This window comes from Sceloporus occidentalis, unplaced genomic scaffold (genome assembly GCF_023333645.1).
Source record: "Sceloporus occidentalis isolate IW3139 unplaced genomic scaffold, rSceOcc1.0.p SCAF_2, whole genome shotgun sequence".
Classification (NCBI taxonomy): domain Eukaryota; kingdom Metazoa; phylum Chordata; class Lepidosauria; order Squamata; family Phrynosomatidae; genus Sceloporus; species Sceloporus occidentalis.
Genome location: NW_028316982.1, coordinates 98,242,443 through 98,266,295, shown reverse-complemented (window position 1 = coordinate 98,266,295; position 23,853 = coordinate 98,242,443). Strand labels below are relative to the sequence as shown.

The window sequence follows — 23,853 nt, the reverse complement described above, 5'->3', positions numbered from 1 at the left end:
AGAAAATCACAAGTTCAGTAGTTTGATTTAGTTGCAGCAGGTTATGCTTTGAATAGGAATTTCAGTGCTTTTTAAACCCCCCCCCCCCAAAAAAAAATTAACAATCAAAATGGGCAAAATGTGAGTGACATTTCTATTTGGAACAATGACAGTTTGATAAAAACCAAAAGCACAAATGCAGTAATCTGCAATGTCTAAGGGATACATTTTGGAAGAATAGTGATTTTAAAAATATATATGGTTATACTACCTGACGTTGTAAAATAATAGTAATTATAAGTAGCTAGAACTGACCTTCAAAAATGTTATTGGCAATCTCTAATGTTGTTTTGAACTATATATGTAATTTAATAGAAGTTAGTTTTACAACTGCCTGAAGGTTAAACTTTGCTCACACTCAGTATAACATTGATTCTTTCTTGTTGGTTTTGGGGGTACATAATGTGTTTTTTTAAACGTGATTTTATGTCTTCATGGAAATAAAATTAATGACCATTTTAAGACTTGTCTTTCTTCCTTTTTTGCTGCAAAGGAAAATTTCCCCAATTTCACATTCTATGTGCTGTTAAGCAGTGCTGTGATCCCAGATTGTTTTTCCACTAGTGTGGGGTGGCTCTGCAGCATTTGAAAAACTATAGCAGAGGCAAGTCCCTGGCAAAAGTGGTAGGTTTGTGATGCACATATTTGTTGCAGAGATTATCAACACCTTCATCCCACAATGTCTGTATCCTTTGTTATGTCTACACATCTCAGTCGGTCTCCATGGAGGGTTGGCATTAAGTCAAGCAGGTTGTTCTAGGAAGGTGATAAAAGTCATCAGATGGAACAGACAAGGGTGTCGGGCTGAGACATCTTCCCACTTTCCATTCCAATCCCGATCTTACTTTACAAGCTGCAAATTAATGCATTTCGGGTAGTAGTCAACCGCACCCTGAATTTCACAGTTGTCAAAATTGCACCTGTTTTGAGGATAGAAGACTGAACCTCTTCTAGCCAAGGGCCATGCAAAGCCAGAGCTGTCACTGTCAGGGAGCTTGATGCTCACCTCACAATTCATCGCGTTCTTCCTCATTACAAATGCAGGCACTTCTTTGGCTGTTCATGAAGGGACGGCAGCCCAGAGTCCTGACTGTTCTGAATACCGTATCAGCTACTGATTCACAGGCTGTAGCAAAAGAGAAGCAATGACATATTTTCACTATAGACTTCTCAATTATTTGTTGGTATTTTTATATGCAGATGGAGTCTCCTGTATCTGAAATACTTGGGACCAGAAATGTTTTGGATTTTTTTAAAGAATATTTTTATATAGTGTACATAATAAGATATCTTGGAGATGAGACCTAAGTGTAAATGTGAAATTCATTTATATTTCGTATACACCTTATGCACAATATTTTAAAAATAAATTTGTCCATGAAACAAAGTTTGTATACATTGAACCATTAGAAAGCAAAGCTGTCACTATTTCAGCCTCCCATGTGGACAATTTTGGATTCTGGAATTCCAGATAAGGGACATTCAGCCTGTATATCCAACTTTTCTCCCAGAACTAGGACTCAAGGCAGCTTACAGCAATTAAAATGCAGCAGAGCCTATACCAAGAAGCCCAAATATGGGGTAGACTCATATGGGAAGAGGTGGCCCTTCACACTGCAGTCTATTGTTTCCTCTCCTACCGAGAGTCAACACAGTTTGATGTGACACAGAAGTTCCATGTTGAGGTTCTTTTCTTGGTTTTTCATTGATCCTCTGTGTGTCTTTGTGTGTGCATATCATTGAAAGGGATGGGTGTGTTTCCTGGGACCAAAGCATTAGGAAAGATAATTGTAGCCATTGTCCCCAAGCCTTTCCCCCCATTTAAAACCATTGCTTCCTAAGTTTTAGACATGCTTTGTTATTGTTGCTGTTGTGCGCCTTCAAGTCATTTCTGACTTATGGTGACCTTATGGTGAACCTTTCATGGGGTTTTCTGAGGTTTTCAGACTCACCCAAGGTCACCTAGTGGGTTTCCATAGCCAAGCTGGAAATCAAACCTTAATCTCCAGCCTAATATCCTGACTTTCCTTAGGCATGCATTGTTGTTGTTGTGTGCCTTCAAGTCATTTCCCAATTTATGGCAACCCTAAGATGACCCTATTATGGAGTTTTCTTGGCAAGATTTGTTCAGATGAGGTTTTCCATAGCCTTCCCCTGAGGCTGGGTTTCCATGGCTGAGCTGGGATTTGAACCCTGATCTCCAAAATCATAGTCCAATGCTCAAACCACTACACCACACTGACTCATGCTGCATGTATTTCCAGAGCTATGAAAGTGACATTATTGCCCTCCCTACCTCCCTAAAAAATAAAGCTGTGCCTATTTCTTGTAAGACTGATTCAGAGTCAATTGTAATTAGGAAAATTGTGCACACGGAAACAACTCCTTTTCTTTCAGCATGGCTCAGTTCTTACTCTCCCTTTTGCTTTTAATCTGAAGGAGAAAGGGGGAAAGAGATTCTGATTTGGGATCTTCTATACTTTACTTATGAGCCTTAAGTGATAATGGGCTTGTGCTAATCCCCTTAAAACTGACAAACTAGGATACAGAATGTGTATTTCCTCCCACTTTTCCTGCTCTTTGTTCCTTCTTTTTTGCTGCACTGTCTTAATTCAGCATGCTCTAGCCCAAATTTATAACTATAATCATTTTTATTAACTATTGGAACTATTGTGGGGAAGGATCTTTTTGGCAATACGATTATAAAATATACAGTCCTATAAACTGGTACGGCATTTCATATGAGGGAGAGAGAACATTTTCTACCAGAGAAATACTTAAAAAGTCAGACAAGAAAGAGAATAATTCCTTGGAAAGAACATGAACTCAGAGACACGGAAGATCTGTGCCTCAAGGACTGGCTTTGAAAAGCAAATCTGGGATAAAATACAGTTTAAGGAGATAAACGGCTCACAATTAAGGAAAGGGATTACTGTATTTTTTTCATATTAAAGTAAATATAAGTATAGAGTCCTTGTGATGATGGCAGCACACATTTTCAAAACTATTCAATTAAGGCTTTTTTAAAAAAGTATATGCTCCTCAGACATAAAAACCAAGAAGGGAATGCAAGTTATGGCTAGGTAGGGCTGACAGTGTCTTTTCTTAATGCCACTGTCAAATCAATACTGACAGTACTGAGCTAGATGGACTAATGTTCTGTCTTAGTTCTTAGGTTCCATTTCATTTGCATTACACTTTGTATGAGATTTCATTAGGAAAGTCCCTTATAGATCATTAAACAAACGATCTGTTTTGATATTGTAGTAGCTTAATTCCCTGTTATTTTTTTAATTGCACTGTGTTTGAAAACAGTAAGCTGCTTTGAATCCCAGTTTTAGGGGGAAAGTGGGGTACAAATAAATATAATAATTATAATTATAATTATAGCAGTGGCATCACAGGGGAGTGGGGTGCAGATCACACTGGGTGACACCCCAGGAGAGGGGTGACACCCAGCTTATTTATTTTTATTTTATTTAGAGGATTTATACCCTGTTCTCCACCTACAAAGGCTCTCAAAGGAGTTTAGAGATTGTTACAGTAGGCCCTTGTTATCCACTGGGGTTTGACTCAAGGACCCCCGTGGATAACAAAATCGGTGGATGCTCAAGTTCCATTAAATACAGTGGAAAGGGAAAATGGTGTCTCTTATATAAAATGGAAAATCAGAATTGCTATTTGGAATTTATACTTTAAAAAAATATATTTTCAAGCCATGGATGCTTGAATCCATGGATAAAAAATCTGTGGATAAGGAGGGCTGACTGTAATTTGTTGAGTCCTCTTCCCCCTTCAGTGCAGGAGGAGTGAAGATGAAGGAGAACATCCCCGGCTGCTCCATCGCTGGGCTTTCTACCTGGGGAGAAAGCCTAGCAATGGTAGGGCAGGCAAGGTGAATATACATCCTTCCCGGGTGACATCCTAGCTAGTGATGCCACTGCTTATAGTACATATAGCACTAAACTGAGCAAAAATCAGCACTCTCATCCATATTAAGAGAAGCGATGACAGCAGTGTGACTGATGTATACCAGACTAATGCAGAAGGGCTTAAAGAATGGAGGAGAAACATGGACAAAACATCCACAGTTATATAAGGCATGCAGATCTACTAGTATGGTCAGCTTCTTTGGTTTTTCAGAGGCTGTGTGTACACCTTTAGTGCCAAAGCAACACACATTTGATCATTCTAATGAGACAGGAAGCCTATGATGATGAGACACCCTTTTTGAGGAATCTGCAGTGAGTCTGGCTCAGCAGCTCTGAAGTGTGAACTCCCTCATTTATCTTAATTGTTACACTTGGAAAATGAATTAGTGACCCCCTTCGCCATCTAATTGCTGTAGGCTGAACCAGAGAGAGGTAAATGATGTGTGGGAGAGAAATGCTGGGCTGTGCCTGAGCAATATGTTCCAAAACAACACAGTACAACCCTGAAACCCTTTATCTTTATATTCAGACTTCTTTCTTTCTTTCTTGAGTTGTTTGTTGTTTACACTCTCCCTCATGGAAATGTAGATTTCCCAAGGTCTTTTCTTATAGTAAGGCAAGAGTAGGAACTCCATTTTCCAGTTTCCACCAACTAGCATGGCCAGCTGGTTGAAGTAATGAGGTTTGTAGTCCAGTGCTATCAGGAGGGCCCCAGGTTTCCACCCCTGCTTTAGTAAACATGGGTATTGTAATCTTTTTGAAAATCTGTTTATGCTGGTAGATGTCAAGTCATCTGTTGACTTATGGTGACCCTATGAATTTCATAGGGTTTTCTGAAGCAAGGAATACTGGTAATTTTGCCAGTTCCTTCCTCTGAAATATAGCTTACAGCACCTGAAATTCATTTGCACTGGTTGGCAACTGGCAAGACCAGAATCAAGCACAGCCTGCCAAATTATTTGTGTCTACCTTCCTTCCAACTCCTATTTCTTTCTGTTCTTCAGATACCAGAGGGAAATTTGACATTGGATATAGAGAGGCTTTCTGGCCACACCTCTATAAATATTTTCAGCACTCACTAAATTTATGATCCTGGGTTTGGATTCTGTTTTTGTTATTTGCCATCAGGTCAACTTCAGCTTATGGCAACCCTATGAATGAGAGACCTTCAGGTTACCCTGTCATCAATTCATGTCTTGCAACCTCAGGGACATGGATTCCTTGACTGAATCAATCCACCTGTAGTTTGGTCTTCCTCTTTTCCTTCTGCTTTCCACTTTACCAAGCATTATTATCTTTTCTAAAGTCCAAAAAAGTAACGTTTCTAAGTTTTTATATAATCTGAATTAGCATTGCCTGACAAAGTATGGTTGGCAGTGAGGGTTATGCTGATTTCCAAGTGCTCTTTTTGAAAAACTTCTAGAGAACATGGGTGACCTTTCTCTGCCCTTAGGAAGGGGCTCAGGAAGATATGCATTGCTTCCTTTATATGTGTATCTGTGTCATGTCTGCCTAGAAAACTTACCTTCCACCTTGGAGACAAAGCCAAGGCTCCGTTTGAGGTCAGAGCAAATGGACTGCAAACACCAGCGGAACTTGGCATCACAGCGGTATTTGTTGGCACCACAGGTGTCATAACACACATCCAGCTGGTTGCAACACTTAGTCATGGCTGGGATGCCCATGTCCAGCTGCACAGAGGAAATAAAAGGGAAGAAAGGGTTCTGATGCAGAATATATTTGTTTTTCCCTTCATAGTTTGACTCGTAATGGTGCATATAATATTGCATTGCCAATGGGTTCTGATGCAGAATATATCTATTTTTCAGTCTCCAAATTCCTGACATTGCAGTAACTTCATACTTCAGTTGAACATTTAGCAATGGAGTTTAGACATCCATAGAAAAGGGGCAGGCAAAGGTGCCAGGCGCATGAGAATGCAGAAAATGTAGGTGTGAACTATTTTGCATGCATCACTCTCTACAATGATAGAAATTTGGGTGCTGTAGGAAATTGTTTTGGGGCAGGGGAGAATACTCATTTGAAGAGGCAATTCTCTTATGTTGCTACACATCTGCAGAAGTATACTTGCCGGCCCAGCCATGGTTTTAACAGCATAAGTGGTAGTTGGGTGAGAAATTGCTCACTGCCCAGCAGTACCCCCTCTCCTGCAGATGACCTGAATGTGTCCATGAAGCACCCATGCCATCTCATCAGGAGTCTGTACTACATCTCAGTAGAACAGAAACATTTTCCCTTTGTTTCATCCGTTTTAAAGGACCAGCAGTTATCACTGAACACAGTGGGATTGTCACAGACTAACCAACAGAGAAAGGGAGGAAAAAGGATAAAGCAGCAGAAAATAAATATCAGGCCAGGGCTAGCAGCAATTTACCCTTGCAGAGCAGTTTTACAGGAACATGAGTATGCTGTTCTTTATATATCACCTAAAGCTTTGGAATACCAAACGCTAAATTTATTCTCAGGCAATGCATTTGAATCTGGACTAGAGCTTGGAAAAAAGTTTGTACTACTATGTCCATCATCTTCCTTTTCTACTACAACTTTTTTTGTACTGCAGTCCCCGTAATTCCCCTGCAGTCATGAGCCAATGACCATGCTGGAGGCTGATATCCCAAAACAAGCAGCTATGATCTGGACCATCCCTAAGTGTCATGTATCCTCTTGGAAATGCTTCTCCATTGCATGTTAATTTCTTTTTCCGTATTTCTATTACACAGTCACTCTTGTCTTTCCGTAATAATTAAAATGATTGGAGTTCTGCGTCTTCCATTCACAGACATAATTCCCACACAGAGGGTTTGTTCATTCACTGCAGCCATCACCAACAGTTGGGGGCTAAATGGTCCAGTGACCAGACAATCACACAGTAAATTATACAGGCAGCAATCAGATGACACATTATCATTCTACTCGCCATAACCAATTGCCACCTTTGGCATGCAGAGGCAAACAGCTTGTGCTGGATATCATGAGAGGAGTGACTGGGCAAACTGACCAGGACTGTCTCCTTATTTGGAGAGGGAAAAAATGGACAAAAATAGCCAAGCAATCATAACAGTGCTGGCAACCTTTCCCCTTCCCACAAACATTTGGGTTAGTTAATTATTTCATCAGGAAATTGTTTGTTAGCAGTACATACACTTTCTGGTACCTTGAGACCCAGGAAATAGGAGCTACAGCCATTCGGTTCTGGAGACTTGTAATTTGGTCTGGGCATTGGTGCTTTCCCTGTAAGATAAGTGAAAGAGAAACAATAGCCTTAGAAAAAATACCACTGTCCAAAGTCCTGTCCTGGATTGCTGAACAATAAGAAAGGCCTCTAGTTTGCTAAAGGGTAAATACATTTAGCTAGGTACCCCTAAGATATACACACTGGATTATAGAATAAATAAAATATGGTGAAATTAAAGCCATGGGATCACATTCTTGTTAATTCCTTTGGACTAGAACTGAAATGAAAGGTTCTGAGAGGAAGAGAGAGGGGGGAGGAGGAGGAGGAGGAGGAAAAAGAAGAATGAAGAGAAAGAGAACAGAAAGACCGGGCAGAATTGTCAGCTTCAGCACTTGAGTTTGAATGCATCATTTCACATTTGAATTATAAATTTACATTTGGAAAGTGAATTCCCCACCACCACCATAACATTCAATTGCTTCAGATGTTGCCATCTGGATTGTTCCAGTTTCAGCAGATATGGAATTTATGGTATTTCAAAAGATGTCAACAGCCAGGTGTCAAAGGCGTACTATTATATGTGGCCAATAAAATACTGCCAACTATATTACATGCTCAGACCCAAATACTGCAGTTTTTCTGTTCCCTGGACTTGTTTAATGTTCCAAGTTATGTGCATATCAGAAATCCAGCAAGGGCCAGAAACGGACTAATATGATAAAATACTGGAAAGGTGTTTCCAGAAATAAAACGAAATTTTCTACAGCTGCAGCATTCAAGGATTTCGTTTTATTTTATTTTAGCTTGGTCCCTGCAGCACTACCAAGTTTAGAGAATGCAGCTATGTACTAAATGAGAGAGGACATAATCAAGTACCAGTAGAAATGAGCTTTGTCGCCACTTCTTTAGTTAAAATAACTATAGCAATTGTCTTCATGACAGCAAGGCAAGCTGTTATCAACATTAGCAAGGAGGGTTTAAAGAGCAGAGAAACACTTGGAATTATCTGCCCTGGAAAGGAGTAATCTGACACATAATTTATAATGTAGTTAGAGGCAAGGAGCCTGTCAACAGAGTGTATCTAGTTCATTATTTAGTTTTTAAATGGAATCCCTTTATCATAGGCTTTGGGCAGTCTTTTGGAGACAGCAGATTCAAATGCTCATCAAGTTGAAGTCAGTAACCATGGACAAAGGAGAGCCAGGCCAGAATCCTATTAGTAGTAGCAACTTGAAAGGATTGATTGAATCAGCTGCTGAATGATGAGCCAATACTTACATAAATACCATTGATTCAATATGTCTACTGTAGCTGGGTGACTAACAAAAGGATTCAAGCCCCATAATGCTGTATGCTTGGAGTGTTAGACCTGGAAGATCTAGGGTACAGTCCCCACTAATCCATGAAACTTATTGAACGATATTGGGTCAGTCACTCTCTCTCAGCCTAACTACCTCTTAGGGGTGATGTAAAAGTAAAGTGGAGGAGAGCAATGTATGTTTCCTTGAGATGGAGAATTGATGAAAATACAGTAATAGGGAGTGTTCTAGACTATGACTCTGAAACCAGGGTTCGAATCTCCATGCAGTCATGAAAACCCACTGGGTGATCTTAGACTCCCTCTGCTTCAGAAGAAGATTGTGGCAACTCCCTCTGCCAAGAAAACTCCGTGATAGAATCACCTGAGTGCTGCCATATGTCAGCAACTATTTGAAGGCACACAAGAACAAATAAAAATGAGTAACAGGGGCAGATAAAAACAGATAAAAACCCGTGGATAAAGAGGGCCAACTGTACTTTTCAGGGTAACAACATTGTAATGATGGCCCTTTCTGAAAAAGATAAATAACTGCAGGAAAAGAGATTCCACCTCAACATTAAGAAGAACATCCTGACAGTAAGAGCTGTTTGACAGTGGGACTGTGTGCTGGAGTCTCCTTCTTTGGAGGTCTTTAAGCAGAGGCTGGAGGGCTATTAATTGGGAGTGCTTTGGTTGTGAGTTCCTGCATGGAGGGGTTGAACTGGATGGCCCTTGTGGTTGCTTCCAACTCAGTGATGCTATGATCTCTCTGTGTGTGCAGGTACATCAAGGAATTTATACTCCTTACTTTCCCCCTTTTACTTTTGGGGGACGAAAATATTTTCAAGGCATTTGGGGGAAATTCTTTTTCCAACTGTAGTTTCAGGTGATTGCATTTCCCTTGGGCATCCTAACATTAGGCAGAAACCCCTGCATTTTAGATACAAAGAGAAACCTGTTGCCAAACTAGCTGTCAGCCTTCCAAGGGCATCAGAGGAGCAAGACGCCCTCACTTTTGATGCCATGTCAGATGCCACATCATCAGAGCCAGCCCTAACACTGGACAGAACAAAGTGACTGCTTCAGGTTGCAGACTTCAGATGGCATGAAAAGACAGGAGATTCTTTATTTAGTTATTTAGTTGAATTGTTAGAAATGAAGAGAAGTGATTTTACATTCTACATCTGTGTCAGAATAACTCGGCTGGTGCATGTGCATATATGTGTGTTCTGGAATATATTCCTGAAATAGGCTTAGCATTTTGGATAGATTTTTTTTAAAAGTATGAACTAAACTGCCCCATTGACCTGAAACTCACCAGCCACAGCTTGTGGTGTGTTTATTTTAAGAGCCCAAAAAGTATTCCCAGTGTTACCTGGAAGTTAACCCAAGCTTGCACCTGAATTTATGATGAGAAACCCACTGTTTTCATTCCCAGGCCTGTGATTATACTACTTGAGTAATAGACATGTTTCCATTTATTCTGTCATATTTATTGCATTTAGGGTTGGCAGATTTCAGGGCCATAATCCGAGGCAATGTAGTGTAGTTTTTAGAGAACTGGACTAGGACCCTGGAGACCAGGGTTTGAATTCCTACTTGGCCATGAAAACCCACTGGATGCTGGACAAGTCACACTGGAGATTATCGCACTGCGTTCTGAGAACGTTCCATATCATCACGTGATGAGACCGTTCCTGGAACGGATATTACCGCATTAGCAATCAAAACGTGATGAGAACGTGATCAGAACGGCAGTTTACCGCACTGCGATTCCTTTTTCTTGAAACCGTTCTCAGAACGGTTTGCTATAGCGCATGCGTATTAGATCTTGGGGGCGGTGTACCAATGACGTCGCCACTCGGTGGTTGTTTTTAACCGGAAGTCGTCCGGTGACTTCCTTGTGGGGTGTAAAGATGGCGTCGGAGAAAGCATGGTTTGATCTTGTGAGCATGGTAGAGAAAGAAGAAGAGCGAAGAAGGAGAAGAATGAGTCGCATTGCTCAATCACTGGTCCTCGTTTCGCGCCGGAGGGCTGCTCTGAGTAAGATTGCAGTCATGGCTGCCAGCGGCAATCTTGATATATCCAGTTGTCTGGCATGGATGGCGACCTGGCCTCGCATCCCACGTTGGTGGCAGCAACCCCGGGAGCGGACCAACTGGTGGAGTGACGAAGTCCTCCAGAGATGGGATAACGACATGTGGGTTTCTAACTTCCGCATGTCTAAAGAAACCCTTTTTGATCTGGCCAGCATCTTGAGACCAGAGCTGGAGCGTGGGGAGTCTAGATTCCGGAGTCCTATCCCGGTGGAGAAGAGAGTGGCCCTGACTATTTGGTGGCTCTCAAGCCCTCTGATGTATAGGAAGGTGGCTTCCCGTTTCGAGGTTGGAGCATCCACAGCTGCAGAAATCGCCATCGAGGTGTGCCTTGCCATGGAGAAGCTGCTGCTGAGGAAAACTATCCAGCTTGGAAACTACCACACGGTGTGTATCAATATTACTTTTAAACCTAAGACTTCTGGGTGCAAATGCATTAATGCATATCTAAAGATAGATAGGTTTTGCTTATGTAATACCATTAAGATATGTTTACATCCTGCCTTTTCCTTGTTTGGGAAAAAAAGAAAGGCTTTCAATTACCTTTGCAATTATGGGGGTGGGTTAATGATCCTGGGCTTGGGGCATGGATTTAAAAGGTGCATCTCTGCTGCTGGCTTCTCTCTTATCCAGCTGTGCTGGGGGGTGGTCCTGGGCTTGAAGCATGCACTTCGGAGGTGCATCTCTGCTGCTGGCCTCTCTCTTATCCAGCTGTGCTGGGGGGTGGTCCTGGGCTTGGAGCATGCACTTCGGAGGTGCATCTCTGCTGCTGCCCTCTCTCTTATCCAGCTGTGCTGGGGGGTGGTCCTGGGCTTGGAGCATGCACTTCGGAGGTGCATCTCTGCTGCTGGCTTCTCTCTTATCCAGCTGTGCTGTTGTGGTTTGCTATTCTGAAAAAATGTATCTTGATATATTTGTAAGAGTTGATATGTGAACAAGTAACATCTGGATTCCCCTTCAGTGTGTTCTAGGTATATATATAAACCCTAATAATTTCTATTGTCCTTTTTATGCTTTTGTCTCTTTGATCCCAGTTTCATATACCAAATAATAATAATGCATCATCAGATATGAAATATGTTAACCCACTTTTTTGATATCCCAAATTTATTATACCTTTGCCTTTTTTCAGATTATGGATGGATTTCAGAGACTCGGATTCCCACACTGCATAGGAGCTATTGATGGCACTCATATTTCTGTTTGCCCACCGCTGGGACGCAGAGAGGAATACATCAACCGCAAGCAGGGATTTTCAATTGTTCTGCAAGCAACTACAGATCACAGTGGGAGGTTTATTGACATTGAAGTAGGGAATTGTGGGAGATCACATGACAGCCACATATTTACCAATTCCGCTATCTGTCAAGTGATGGATGAAGGCTGTTTTGTGCCCGGAAATCCCACCCTTCATGTCCACGATGTAGCCATTCCTCCACTGATTATAGGGGATGGTGCCTACCCAATCAGGAAATGGCTCATGACACCATATCGTGGAGAATTAACACCTGACAAACTTGCTTATAACACCGCCCATTGCAAGGCAAGATGCGTGGTGGAGAGGTCTTTTTCGCGATTGAAATCTAGGTGGGGGTGTCTGTCTGGTAGACTAACTGTGAAAGAGGAAAATTTCATCTCTGTTGTCACAGCATGTGCCATACTGCACAATATTTGCGAGACGAGGGGAGAAGTGCTTGATCCCGATGTAGAGCCACCTGCGAAAATTGTCCTCCCCGCTTTAGCGAATAACATCAGAGGACACTCTACAAATCACAAAAAAGAGGGTCAAACTGTTAGATCTGCAGTAACTAACATTATTTTGGGTCGTTAACACCAGAAACTGACATTATTTGATGTTTCATAACATCACCTCAGTTATGGCAACAGCATTGATCTGATCAAAACGTTTCTTCTTGGTTTACCTTTGTATCAATCTACAAATGTTGATATACATGTGTTTGACAACATGTCATGTACAACATGTGAATAACTTTACCAGACGGCAATGTTGAATCACGGTTGTTTAGATTCTTTTTTCTTTTAACTTTTTTTTCCCCAATCAGGTTCTGCTAGTGGTGTTTATATTATTGTGGGGTATAAATACCCGATTGTTATAGATTAGCTTCATGGTTTACCCAAATTTTGGAAATCTATTTTGAAGTGTTATACAATTGCTATATTGATGTTTCAAATATCCTTTTTTGGCAATATAGGAAAACAATGGTGTAAAAATGGCTTGTTTATATTACATTTATAGTAATACATCATGTTTCCTACCTTGAAAACCAAAAGGAAGGCTGTTCTAGAAACCATTGCTGAATAATGTTGCTATTGTTGTGGAAATGTTTAGGTATATTAAGGACGGTAGACCAATTTCTGAGAACACAGCTGTATTTTATCAACAATATAACTTAACATTTTAAAACACGATTAAATATCCTTTTTCTTTTGGAAAAAAACCGTCTGGTGGCTTGTTTTCCATTATGTCAACAAAGCACGCATTTATATACACTGTATATACATTAGGTGAGAACATATCCATATATACATGGTGACATACAAAACCTTTCCTTAACATGAACATGAAATTTTACTGTGGTTCAAGGAGAAATGGTTTAAGTCCCTCTTTATCGGTCACAAAGGGCACGTAACAGGGTAAACATAGAATGCTGAAACATATCTGAGGTTTCAAAACAGAACCTTTTCCCTATATGTTTCCCTTATGGGGAAAATATTTTTTTTTTCTTGATTATCCTCCCAGTACGAGAACTGCATGGTTTATCTTGGTTTTGAACAGGTGCAACTGCGCCTTGCAAGGAAGATGTTCCTGCATTGCTCACACATTGCACGGTTCCAATGCAGCCTTCATTTTCTGGGGGATCAGTGACTGCAACAACATTCTGAACATCCCTGTTGATGTTCTCTGCTGTGTTGTCACCATCTCTAATTTCACTACTAGGAGTGACAGGACAACCATCAGGAGCATAAGCAGGAGGAAGTTCATCAAAGAGTTCAGGGGAATTGTTCCCTTGACATTTCCCACCAAAATCTGATGTGGATGGTTGCTCCTGGAAATCTGTAAAGACAGCTGGGCCTGGTGTTGAAGGAGGAATATCACACGGAGATGCCCTGAATGATGTGTGCATAGTTCCTTGGGCAACAGTATCATGTTGCCCCGTTGGAAGTGCACATTCATGATCTACTTTCCTCCGGTACAGTTCAGTCATGGTCTCCATGTACTGCAACATTCTCTGTCTGTCCTGTGCACTTCTCCTTACATCTTCCTCCATAATATGTACAAGTTCCATTTCTGTCCTCCTACAGTCTTTCATGCTGTCGTGTACAATTTCCATGAACCGTTCCTGTGTTCTCCGGGTAAGTTGGGCCTCTCGACTTGCACTCTGCATTATAGTGCGCGCAATATGTTCTCCTCTTCTGGCGCGACGATTCCTGTTCCTGTTTGAACGCAGTCTTGTTCCAGGAGACAGCAATACATTGGGTGGTTCGTCCTCTGGATCGTTAGGTACTGAAATTTAAAAATTAGTGAAAATAGATTAAGCCCACAGGAAGGAAATTTATTTCTAATGGTAGCATCATGTAAAGGGTTGTAGACAAAGAATTTTCTTAGAAAAGCAGATGCTACCTACCATTGCTTGTACCGCTTGTATCATCTGCACGTCTTTCCAAGTCACCCAATTGTTCTCCAGTCGCACCTTCAAAGTGGAGCATTAAACACCAACGTTATTTCTTTTGAACACATATACAGGTTCACAATATTTATGAAGAAAACAGAGATCCAGAAATTGACAGAAATTTATATATGACTACCTGCTATTTGCGTAGGTCCACTTTCCAAAATTGTGACAGGTATTGTAATGACTGTGTCATCGAGACAAGTGTCATCAGAATCTGAAAAATGCAAGGGGAAAAAAAGAGTAAAGCCTTTGTCTTTTTAACAAAATAATGTTGTCATGCACATAGCAGAAATCTTCAGGCATTACAGATGGGCAACTTGCCTTCATCACTGTCTTGTCTGGTAGTTGTTTCTTGGGTGCTTCCTTCGCCTGTGTTAGCCATGGAGGTGGATGCGGTTTCTTGATTCACATTTGTGGTTTCACCCTCCCTTTCAAAATCAAGACTTCGGGATAACCTGTTAGGGGTGATGCTAACATCCCCATGAAAGATTTCCTCTAGTTCCCTATAAAAGGGACATGTAATAGGGTTGCTTCCACTTCTCTGATTGTGTTTCACAACCTTTCTGTACTCAAATCTCAATTTTTTTGATTTAGATCTGCATTCCTCGGCAGATCTGACATGGTTCCTCTTTGCCATTTCATCAGATACAACTTTAAATTTATCCAAATTTCTGTAATTCTTTTTTAATTTGGACTGCAATTTTTGTTCTTTCCATATCTCCAATAAGGCCAAAACTTCATTGGCACTCCACACCCTCCCCCTTGCTTGTGCGGAGGCACTGCTTTCGGTCACTGCATGGCTATCCATGGCTTTCCTAATTACAGAAAGTATAAAATAATACTGTCTGCAATTTAATTATAGAGGCTGTGAAATAAACTTCTGCGTTAGCACTTAGCTGCTGATGCTGGCTCTCTGCACTCCCAAACTCCCGGCACTGCAGTAAAAGCACTAGAGGGCGCAAGTCTAGTTTTGGCGCCAAGAATCCCTGCACAGTGATGACGTTGCAAATCCCTCTTCCCGCTGGACTTTTCGGAGTGGCCGAAGTTATTGGGAAGCAGTGATGGCGCGTAGGAAGGGATCCAAATGGGTCAATAAGGAGATTGATCTGCTCCTGAGAAGTGTTAGGGGGAGCGGAAAATTAAAGACGCTCATGAGGTCCCGTTCTGTACCCATTCTTCCTGTGCATAGAGAGGTAGCAGAGCAATTAAAAATGCATGGCTACAACCGCACCGCCGAAGAGGTGTACAGGAAGTTCAAAATGACGCGTGAAAAATTTTTGGCCAGTCTAAATAGTTTTGGGCCATCACCCCCCAAAGAAAAACAACCACCCTTTTTCCCCCTAATGAAAGAGCTGTGGCTTATGGCGGGGAACCATGGCTCCCAGGAAAAAAATCCCTCGGGTAAGTTTGTAGCTTTACAAGTAAGGGCTCATTGTTGCATAGTATGCCATGGAATTCCTCCAGTGTTGTAGCCATAAGGAACAGTTGCTAAAGACAGTCACTATATCAATATCATATTAGGCTACTTCCCTTATCAGTTTCCAAAAGAAAAAAACACTACAATGGACTACCAGCCCTGAGGTCGCCATACTTTTCCAACATAGGAAGGGATAGATGGGTGTACATATGGAGGATAAATTTATTAGACAACAGCATTGCCACTCTGTTTTCTTACTTTTTTCTAACTGCAAAAAGATGGAGAAATTATGATGTCCTACATTTTTAGTTGTATTATCAACCTGCAGTTTTCCTAGAGTATTCTTACTATGATCAATGCACAATTTCTGATCTAGTTATCTCTTTGATTTTTTTATATGGATCAACATGCAGATACTATAGATGAACCTTGCTGTAGTGGAATCCAGTCGGGACCATCGGGAAACCTTTCGGCAAGAGACATCTTGCCAGAACCCCAAACTCTTGTACCCAGCTACATAACTGAACTTCAACAGTCAGGTGAATTTAAATAAATATGCATTGTCTTTTTCAAAAGAGAGTGGTGGTCATATAAGGATTAAGGTTTATATTAATAACATACATCTATATACCGGAGAACTGAATATCACGAAAACTTTACTTTCAAGACAGTAAATAAAAAGAAATATATGAACATATTGTGTTAAATAGAGAATACATTGCAATAAACTGTCTTATTAAAAGCTTTTTGTATATATCTTTTGTCTGTACAGTGCAATCTTCCTTGAAAACGCAGGAAAACATCAATCGGAAAATTGTGGGAGTACTACAGAAAATGAATGGCAGATTAAAGAAAATCGAAAATATAATTGAATTGCATCTGCAGAAAACATCCAACACTTAATTGTATTCACACATGTTTTTATTACTGCATTGTTATTGAATACAAGTTTAGAGTTTGGACACAGTACTGTACTCTTAACGTAAGATGGCTGTTATTTTGTTTTCAAATGACATGCATCGATCGATGTTAACGAAGTTATGATTGTCCTTTTTTTAAAAGGGTATTTCTGTTTTTTTTATAAAACCTTTTTTTGACTGGCATCCAAAGTTGCATATGGTACATATATGAGGTTCCAAGGGAACCAGACTTTATTTTTAACAAGTGTGAATCCCCAATTTCTGGGTAATCATTTGTTTGATATTACAGATTTAGAAGATTGTTTTGTTGTATTGCGTCGCAGTGTAATAAACGCAGTTTGTAATTAATAACTCACATCTGTTGCCATGCTTAACAGTAGTGTCCTTTACTTCTATATAAAAATAGCTGTTCAGACTGGCAGATTGATAATTTCTTGAATACCATGCCACCAAGTACAGGAAATACACTGCCAAGAGCATCAAAGGTACATAGTTTCATAAAGATAGAGGTAACATAACAACCTTAATCCAGATATCAAATTCGCTTAGCTGTGAAAAGCTAGCATTCCAAACAGTCAAGGTAGATGCTGGTATGACGTATTACCAGTAGGCCCCTGTAAAGTTAGCCCACATCATACTGCTTCTGTTTGACAGCCTTTACATGTACTTTGTGACCAAGAAGTGTCTTCATTCAAACAATCCAAAATGCATGGTAGAGTGGCCATACATGTTGTTTTATACATGCAAGTAGAAATGTTCTACAAAATAAAAATCATCCCAATTAAAAGCAATGGAAATACATTGCTGTGTAAACTTTCAGCACTTTGCAAATAAAGCTTAACAGTAATAATAGTAATAATATTCAGGCAGAGAGTATTGATATACATGTTTGCTTCATGATCCATCAGCAATGGTAAGTTTTGAGTGGCAAATTGTGCAGTACTATAAACAAATTCTAATATTAGTTAAATTCTGAATATGAAATAATTTCTCAAATGCATAACAGATTACAGATGAAAAAGAACATAATTCCTGAAATCCAGAAATGATCCCTTTTGTAAAATGCTGGAGGGAGAATAGTTCTTTGAAAATAAGTTTACCAGCCAGCAATGAAAACCATGGTCAACATTACACATAAACCCACTTCCTCAGATGTAATTTTGGCTTAGTTAACACTCTTCTTTGGGCTGCTCATGCTGTTCAAAGAACCAGATCCATTTGCATATTAGCCAGCATGCTGCCAATCCCCGGTACACCCTCCATGGATGTCTATAGTGTGTGAAACTCTGCCTTGCATGCATTTCTACATGGCCCCCACCCTTTCTCCCAAAATGGAAGAGACCTTCAGGGGACACTGGGGAGGGAAGGGTTTTTTTTCTATTTCTTTTCTTTTACCAGAATGTGAGGCGGGGAAGTTCCCCGCCTCTTTTTGTGCAGGCCGAAATATACTGTCATCCTTGTAGGTCACACAGTATGAGAACAGGGTCATATTGGCCAGCGGTCTTCTGGCAGCCCATTAAAGCATCTCATGAGATGCTTTAATGCTGCTCCAGAATTCTGCCCGCTGCAGGCGACTCCTTTCTTTTCTGTGTCACCCACAAGGATAACAGCATACAGCGGCATGTCGAGCTCCCATGACAGGAGCCACGACTGAGCAATTTGGCATCAAGAGCAACCCAGACCCCACACATTTCCACTGTCTTTCGTGTCATGGCGAGTATCGCCGTTCCTTGCTCTATGACATCTCTTTCTATATGGTCGATCCTATACCGTTTGTCCTGCTGCCCACAACCCGCTCCTTTTGCTGTTATGAGCTCGTTTTGTCCAAAATTTAAAGCTAATTTGCATATATTTCCCAGCATTCCAGCACCCCTCATCCATTATGGCCTCCATGGCTTCAATACCCAAAACCCGGCCATCCAATAGTCTCCTTGCCTCCGTACATGTGACCCCAAACAACCAATCCCCAGTCTAAATTTGCCCCTAAATGCCTCCCTTTCCTCTGTCAATCATCTGCAAGGGGAGGAGAAGCCCCAAAGCCGAGCTGGAAAAAGCCCAATCTGTCATAAGCACGCAGGGAGGCCAGCCCCAAATCCTCAGAGCCCGACAGACAGAGGTTTTAAAAAGACAAAAAACTGAGAAACCTCCAGGTTCCCCCCCCCCTCAGAATATTTCCCCCCTTTTCCTAGTGCTGCCCTCGGTGTCGCTGCATCCGCGGACCCCAGATGTCCTTTAAACCCCAGCCCCCGGATATCATGGTGTATTGTGCATACACACAACAGAGATGGGTCACTTACACAACTCCAGAGATAAATATGTCTAGACACATTGCAATATGCTGGCGACAGAAGTCACTCTGTGACAATTCCGGAGACACTTGTATCCTCTGCTTTTGCGACTCGGTAACAGTTTGCAAACATGCAACCTGTGATAGTTAGTGCTATGCATTATGTCTATGTAATATCTCCATTTCTGCTTTTTTTTACCCGTGCACAGAAAAAAAACCTCACACACGTGTGTGTATGCAGAGAATAGGATAAAATCCTTTTGTCAAAGACGGGGGCACGTCATACATGGGAGAGCAAAGAAAAAATTAGTACGCTCTAGGACTTTGGAGGACTAAAAGGGAAGGGCATTCTTTCAGCCAATCAGGAGACGGAGGAATGCGAGAACGGATTTGAGAACACATAAGAATACCGCACACACCTCTGTTGGAACGTTCTCATCCCGTTCCAGCTCTCTGGGAACACATTCATATCTGTACCCTCCTGGAACACATTTGGAACGCATTTAAGCGTTCTGAGAACCCGATTGGAACACATACTGTGCGGTATACTCAAATGCGTTCCGTTCTCATCACGTGATGAGAACGGTCTCAGAACGCAGTGCGATAAACTTCACTCTCTCAGCACAGAGGATGGCAATGGCAAATCCCATCAGAAGAAACTTGCCAAGAAAACCCCATGCCTTAGGGTCGCCATAAGTCAGGAACATCTTGAAAGTGCACAACAACAACAACAATCTGTGATCTAGGGATGATATCTTGTGATGTCAAGGGGAGTAAACCCTGATGATGTTACAAGGAGGTAGGCAATTAAGCATGATGTAACAACCACAGTGGCACAGAGGATGTCATTCAAATAAAAAGCCCTAGGTCAAATAAATGAGAAATACACACACACACGTTTGTTAAGCCAATGCTCTCATACCTTTGCCTTTAGGACCAAAAAAGAGAAGCCAAATTCTGAGATTTGACAACCCAATTGCACTTTTATGTTTTTATGTAATGCAGGAACTGGCCCTGAACCCTACTCTGTATCATGGTGGGATACTCTTCATTTGTTTGTTAAAGATGCACAGTGTCAGGGAATGCAGAGGACCTTCACACCATCAACCACTCTTGTGGGGGTAGAGGATGAACAAGAAGTTGATTAACTGCTCCTGAAAACTCCATTAGTACCAATTTCAGAGGCTAATGAAGTGTGAGAAGCATTGTGAAAGCAAAGTACATAGTTGTAAATCTCAGTAGAATAAGGGGGTGAAATCCAGACATAGAAACGTTTTGGCCTGAATCCTATCATTAGTCCTAACTAGAGTAGTTCCATTAAATCAGTAGGATTTACCTACAAGTTGATTCAGAAGTGGATGCAGAAAGTCAACTCTAGTTGGGACTGGCCAATAGGATTCAGACCTTCATGACCAAAGAGATTCCTTATCTTTACTCTTTCACCACCATGTTAGAGAAAGAAATGTGTTTTAAGTATGAATAATCCAGCTACACCTGCAAGAAGCTGTGTGTGTACAGGCCTCACTGGATTTTATATTCATAAATGGGGCACTCATCCATTATTAGTTTATTTTACCTGAACAATCCTGAGTGTAAACTGGAAATGATGTAACACCTAGTAAAGCCTAATCTGTTCTGGTCTGTGCTCTTCCCCTCCTCCATCTTAAGACTTTGATCAGGCACGCATCATTACTTCAACACAAAACTAGTCTCTTCTTCCCTCCACTTCACACACATCTTGCCAGGTAGAAGACTTCCTGTAACTTACTGAGTGCTTTAGAGATCTTGGGTGTATATACACTGCACAGTTTATAGCTGTTTGATACCACTTTAACTTCTCTGGCTCCATCCTATGGAATCCTGAAATTTCTTCTTTAACAAATCATTTTGTTAAATATATACAAAAAGCACAAAACAACAACACGCAAACAAGTTTTATATATAAATACAGTCACCCTTCCATTTTTGTGGACTTCAAATCTGTGTCCCTTGCCCTTTCGTGGGCGGCAAACGGAAGGGGACAAAATGGGGCGTGCTGCCATTCAAGCCAATGGGGCTTGAATATTGGCAATTTTCTGTTTTCATGGAGGGGTCTGGTATGATCACCCGCAAAAACAGGGGGGCTCTTGTATAAAACTATGTATTGCACAAATAAGCCATACTATCACAAACATAACAATAAATCTAACAGCTAAACATATACCCTAATGACCTCCCCCACTTACCCAAAAGGTAGTTACAACCCCCTATGTTCTATACTTCCTCTAATCAATTAATACACCTTTTGCTTATACAATATAAATGATCTAAATTCATTTCACAAAAACTTAAACTAGTATGTACTCCCAATGTAGGAATCCTGGGATTTCTAGTCTAGTTTGGATGGTGCTTAGAAAGCTCTTCCGTAGTTCAAGGATTTGTTATAGAGCACTTGAGCAGTGGTTTCTAAGTATCCCCTACAAACTACAAATTCCAGGATTCCCTGGAATGGAGCCCTGGCAGTTAAGAGTGGGTTCAAACTCCTATGATTGTGCAGTGTGGATATTTCAACAAAACTTGCTCACAATTTTGTGCCTACGTGATTAATCTCAATTAAAAATGCTTCCAGCAGACAGTTGAAAGAATGTACAGTGGTACTGTATGTGCCTTCAAGTCACCTGTTGACTTATGGTGACCTCATGAATTTTGTAGGGTTTCCTTAGGCAAGGAATACCAAGAGGAGGTTTTGCCAGTTCCTTCCTCTGAAATATAGCCTACTGCATCTGGTTTTTCTAGCTAGTTTGCCATCCAAGTACTAACCAGACCTGCCCCTGCTTAGCTTCCAAGATCAGAGGATCTGGTGCCATTATAATATTTAGGTGGGTTACAAGAACAAAGATTGCCTGATTAATCCCTGACTATAGGTGAAATGGTGGTTGGAAGGTAAATTAGCAATGATGGCTAAAGCCCAGAATTATCTACATCTCAGTGGTGAAATAGTTTAGTTATTGATTTTTATAATGACAATCCTAAAATAGGTCCAATCCTGAAAAGGTGGTATTCATATGGAAATGACAGGACAATATCCAAACCATAAATAAACAAGACACTAGAACAACAACTTTGGGTCTGTCCTGACTGGAATTGAAAGAAGCAGAAGAAGCAGTTGATCTTACCATATCTACATCTGTACTGGCAGACTCCATTCTTCCCTCCTAGCAGCTCCGAAACAAAGTCTAAATAGCCATTAACTGCTTCAAAGCTATCCCGGATGGTCCCGATCCCCCAGTCAGAAAAAGAGCTTTCCTCTGGCAACACTGACTGCTGGGCAGTGCTGTCTTGTATTGTTTCTTCAGTGCATCTCCCTATGGTCAAAGACAAGTAGAAGATCAGAGTGCTGACTGCCAATTTCATTGTAAAGTCAAACAAAACAAATCCCAACACCAAGGAGCTGTGATGGAAAAGTGATTGGGGGTATTGACAGCGGAGCACTTTTGAGCACAGGACAGGTGCACACCCCTCTCCAGTGGACTTTCAACTCTGCTCTGGGAATAGCATGAGGTCACCACAGTCAGGGAGCACAAAGTTTAGGTACTTTGGTCCAAACACAACTCAGTGAACACAGTGTGTTGCCCAATATTTAAGGCTCTTTTATTTACTCACTGGGTTGCTTCCAGCTTAGACGCCAATATAGGTAGATGTCTGGCATGGCATAATCCCATGGCTAATCATAAAATGCTGTAGGGGTGATTAGCAAAAAGTGTGGCCCTCCAGATGTTGTTGGATTGCAACTCCCAGGATTCCCCACCATTAGATATGCTGGCTAGGACTAATGGGAATTGCAATCCAGCAACATATAAAGGGCCACAGCTTCCCCACTCCTGCTATGGGGGAAACTGGTGCTCTCCCAAGACACCCCCCCCCCCGCTCTTATTTGCTACAATTAAAGCTAGGTGAGCCTATCATTTCTGGTTTTGCTGCATTTTTCACTTCCCCATCTCCATATTTGTTTTAGCCTACATTCACATTGGTTTGAAAATGTGCCAACTGCACACTGAGGCAGTTCTTAGTGGTGTGTGTATGTAAATGCAGCTTATATGTGCATACATATATTTTGGACAGGCTGAAGGGGAGTAGTCTCTTGGCCCTGCACTCTACACCATTGGTCTCAATGTGCATCAGTCACTTTGCTGGCTCCCTTATGCAGTTATGTAACAACATCAAGTAGGGAGTGCTGATGCACATTGGGACATTCTTGCCAGTGTCCCATTACACATTTTTGCAATTCACTAACAGGGTTTCTTAGTGCTTCTGCTATGTAGCTAAGTAAACATAAAGTTATGCAGTGCAGACTGTGATGAAGGATTTCAACCAATAATTTTAAAATAGATTTTTTTTGAAGAAAAAAAAGTAAAAACATTTTTTTTAAAAAAATCCATCATCCTTTTAAAGCAAATTGAAAATAGAACCAATTGAATTACAGTTAAAAGCATACATTGCAAGCAGTCTGGTAGCATCTTAAAGGCACCACAAAATTTGTAGTTATTTTATACCCTTCTCAGGTGTAGCTAACATCATCTGCCTTATCTCTGTAAGGTACGTGGTAACCTTGACACACATCAGTGAACTTCAGGAGTCTTGGGCAGCAATATCTTGTCAATATTAGATTAGGTTCAGAAAGATTTTCTGGTTTTTTTTGTGGTTTTTTTGTGTGTGTGATTCTAAATGCCACAGACCTTCAGGACTCTGGTTCTGCTCTTCAAACTACTTATTGCTTGACTGGGCCTGTTTTCCTCCCTGTCTTTTCCCAAGAGAAAGTTGTTTACACTCCCATACTTATTGTGCAGGACCAGATCGAGACATTTTGTTCCCTGAGAGAAAGCAGAAATGGTATCCCTCGTCACCTAAATCAAGGTTCTCTCCAGGGCCACATTATCATTTTTTTCCATTGGAGAAGTTGCACCAATAGCAATAGCAATAGCAATAACAAAA

At 41.0% G+C, this 23,853-nt stretch overlaps 2 protein-coding genes across 3 annotated transcripts; both read right to left on the bottom strand.

Moving 5' to 3' along the window:
* Positions 1–210: 210 nt before the first annotated feature.
* Positions 211–22,275, bottom strand: LOC149318746 (group XIIB secretory phospholipase A2-like protein). 2 transcript variants are annotated; one of them, XM_089510391.1, is made up of 4 exons: positions 22,038–22,275; positions 7,135–7,223; positions 5,497–5,662; positions 211–1,165 (listed from the first exon to the last, which is right to left on the bottom strand). In XM_089510391.1, exons 1-4 carry the CDS (start codon positions 22,273–22,275, stop codon positions 1,047–1,049), a joined length of 612 nt encoding a protein of 203 aa, XP_089366517.1. In that variant the 3' UTR covers positions 211–1,046. The 2 variants fall into 2 exon arrangements, with proteins under 2 accessions (XP_089366517.1, XP_089366518.1); XM_089510392.1 differs by having other exon boundaries at positions 7,147–7,223.
* LOC149318747 (uncharacterized) lies at positions 12,936–15,432 on the bottom strand. The gene is made up of 4 exons (XM_089513231.1): positions 15,429–15,432; positions 14,392–14,472; positions 14,211–14,276; positions 12,936–14,089 (listed from the first exon to the last, which is right to left on the bottom strand). Exons 1-4 carry the CDS (start codon positions 15,430–15,432, stop codon positions 13,284–13,286), a joined length of 957 nt encoding a protein of 318 aa, XP_089369357.1. The 3' UTR covers positions 12,936–13,283.
* Positions 22,276–23,853: the final 1,578 nt, after the last annotated feature.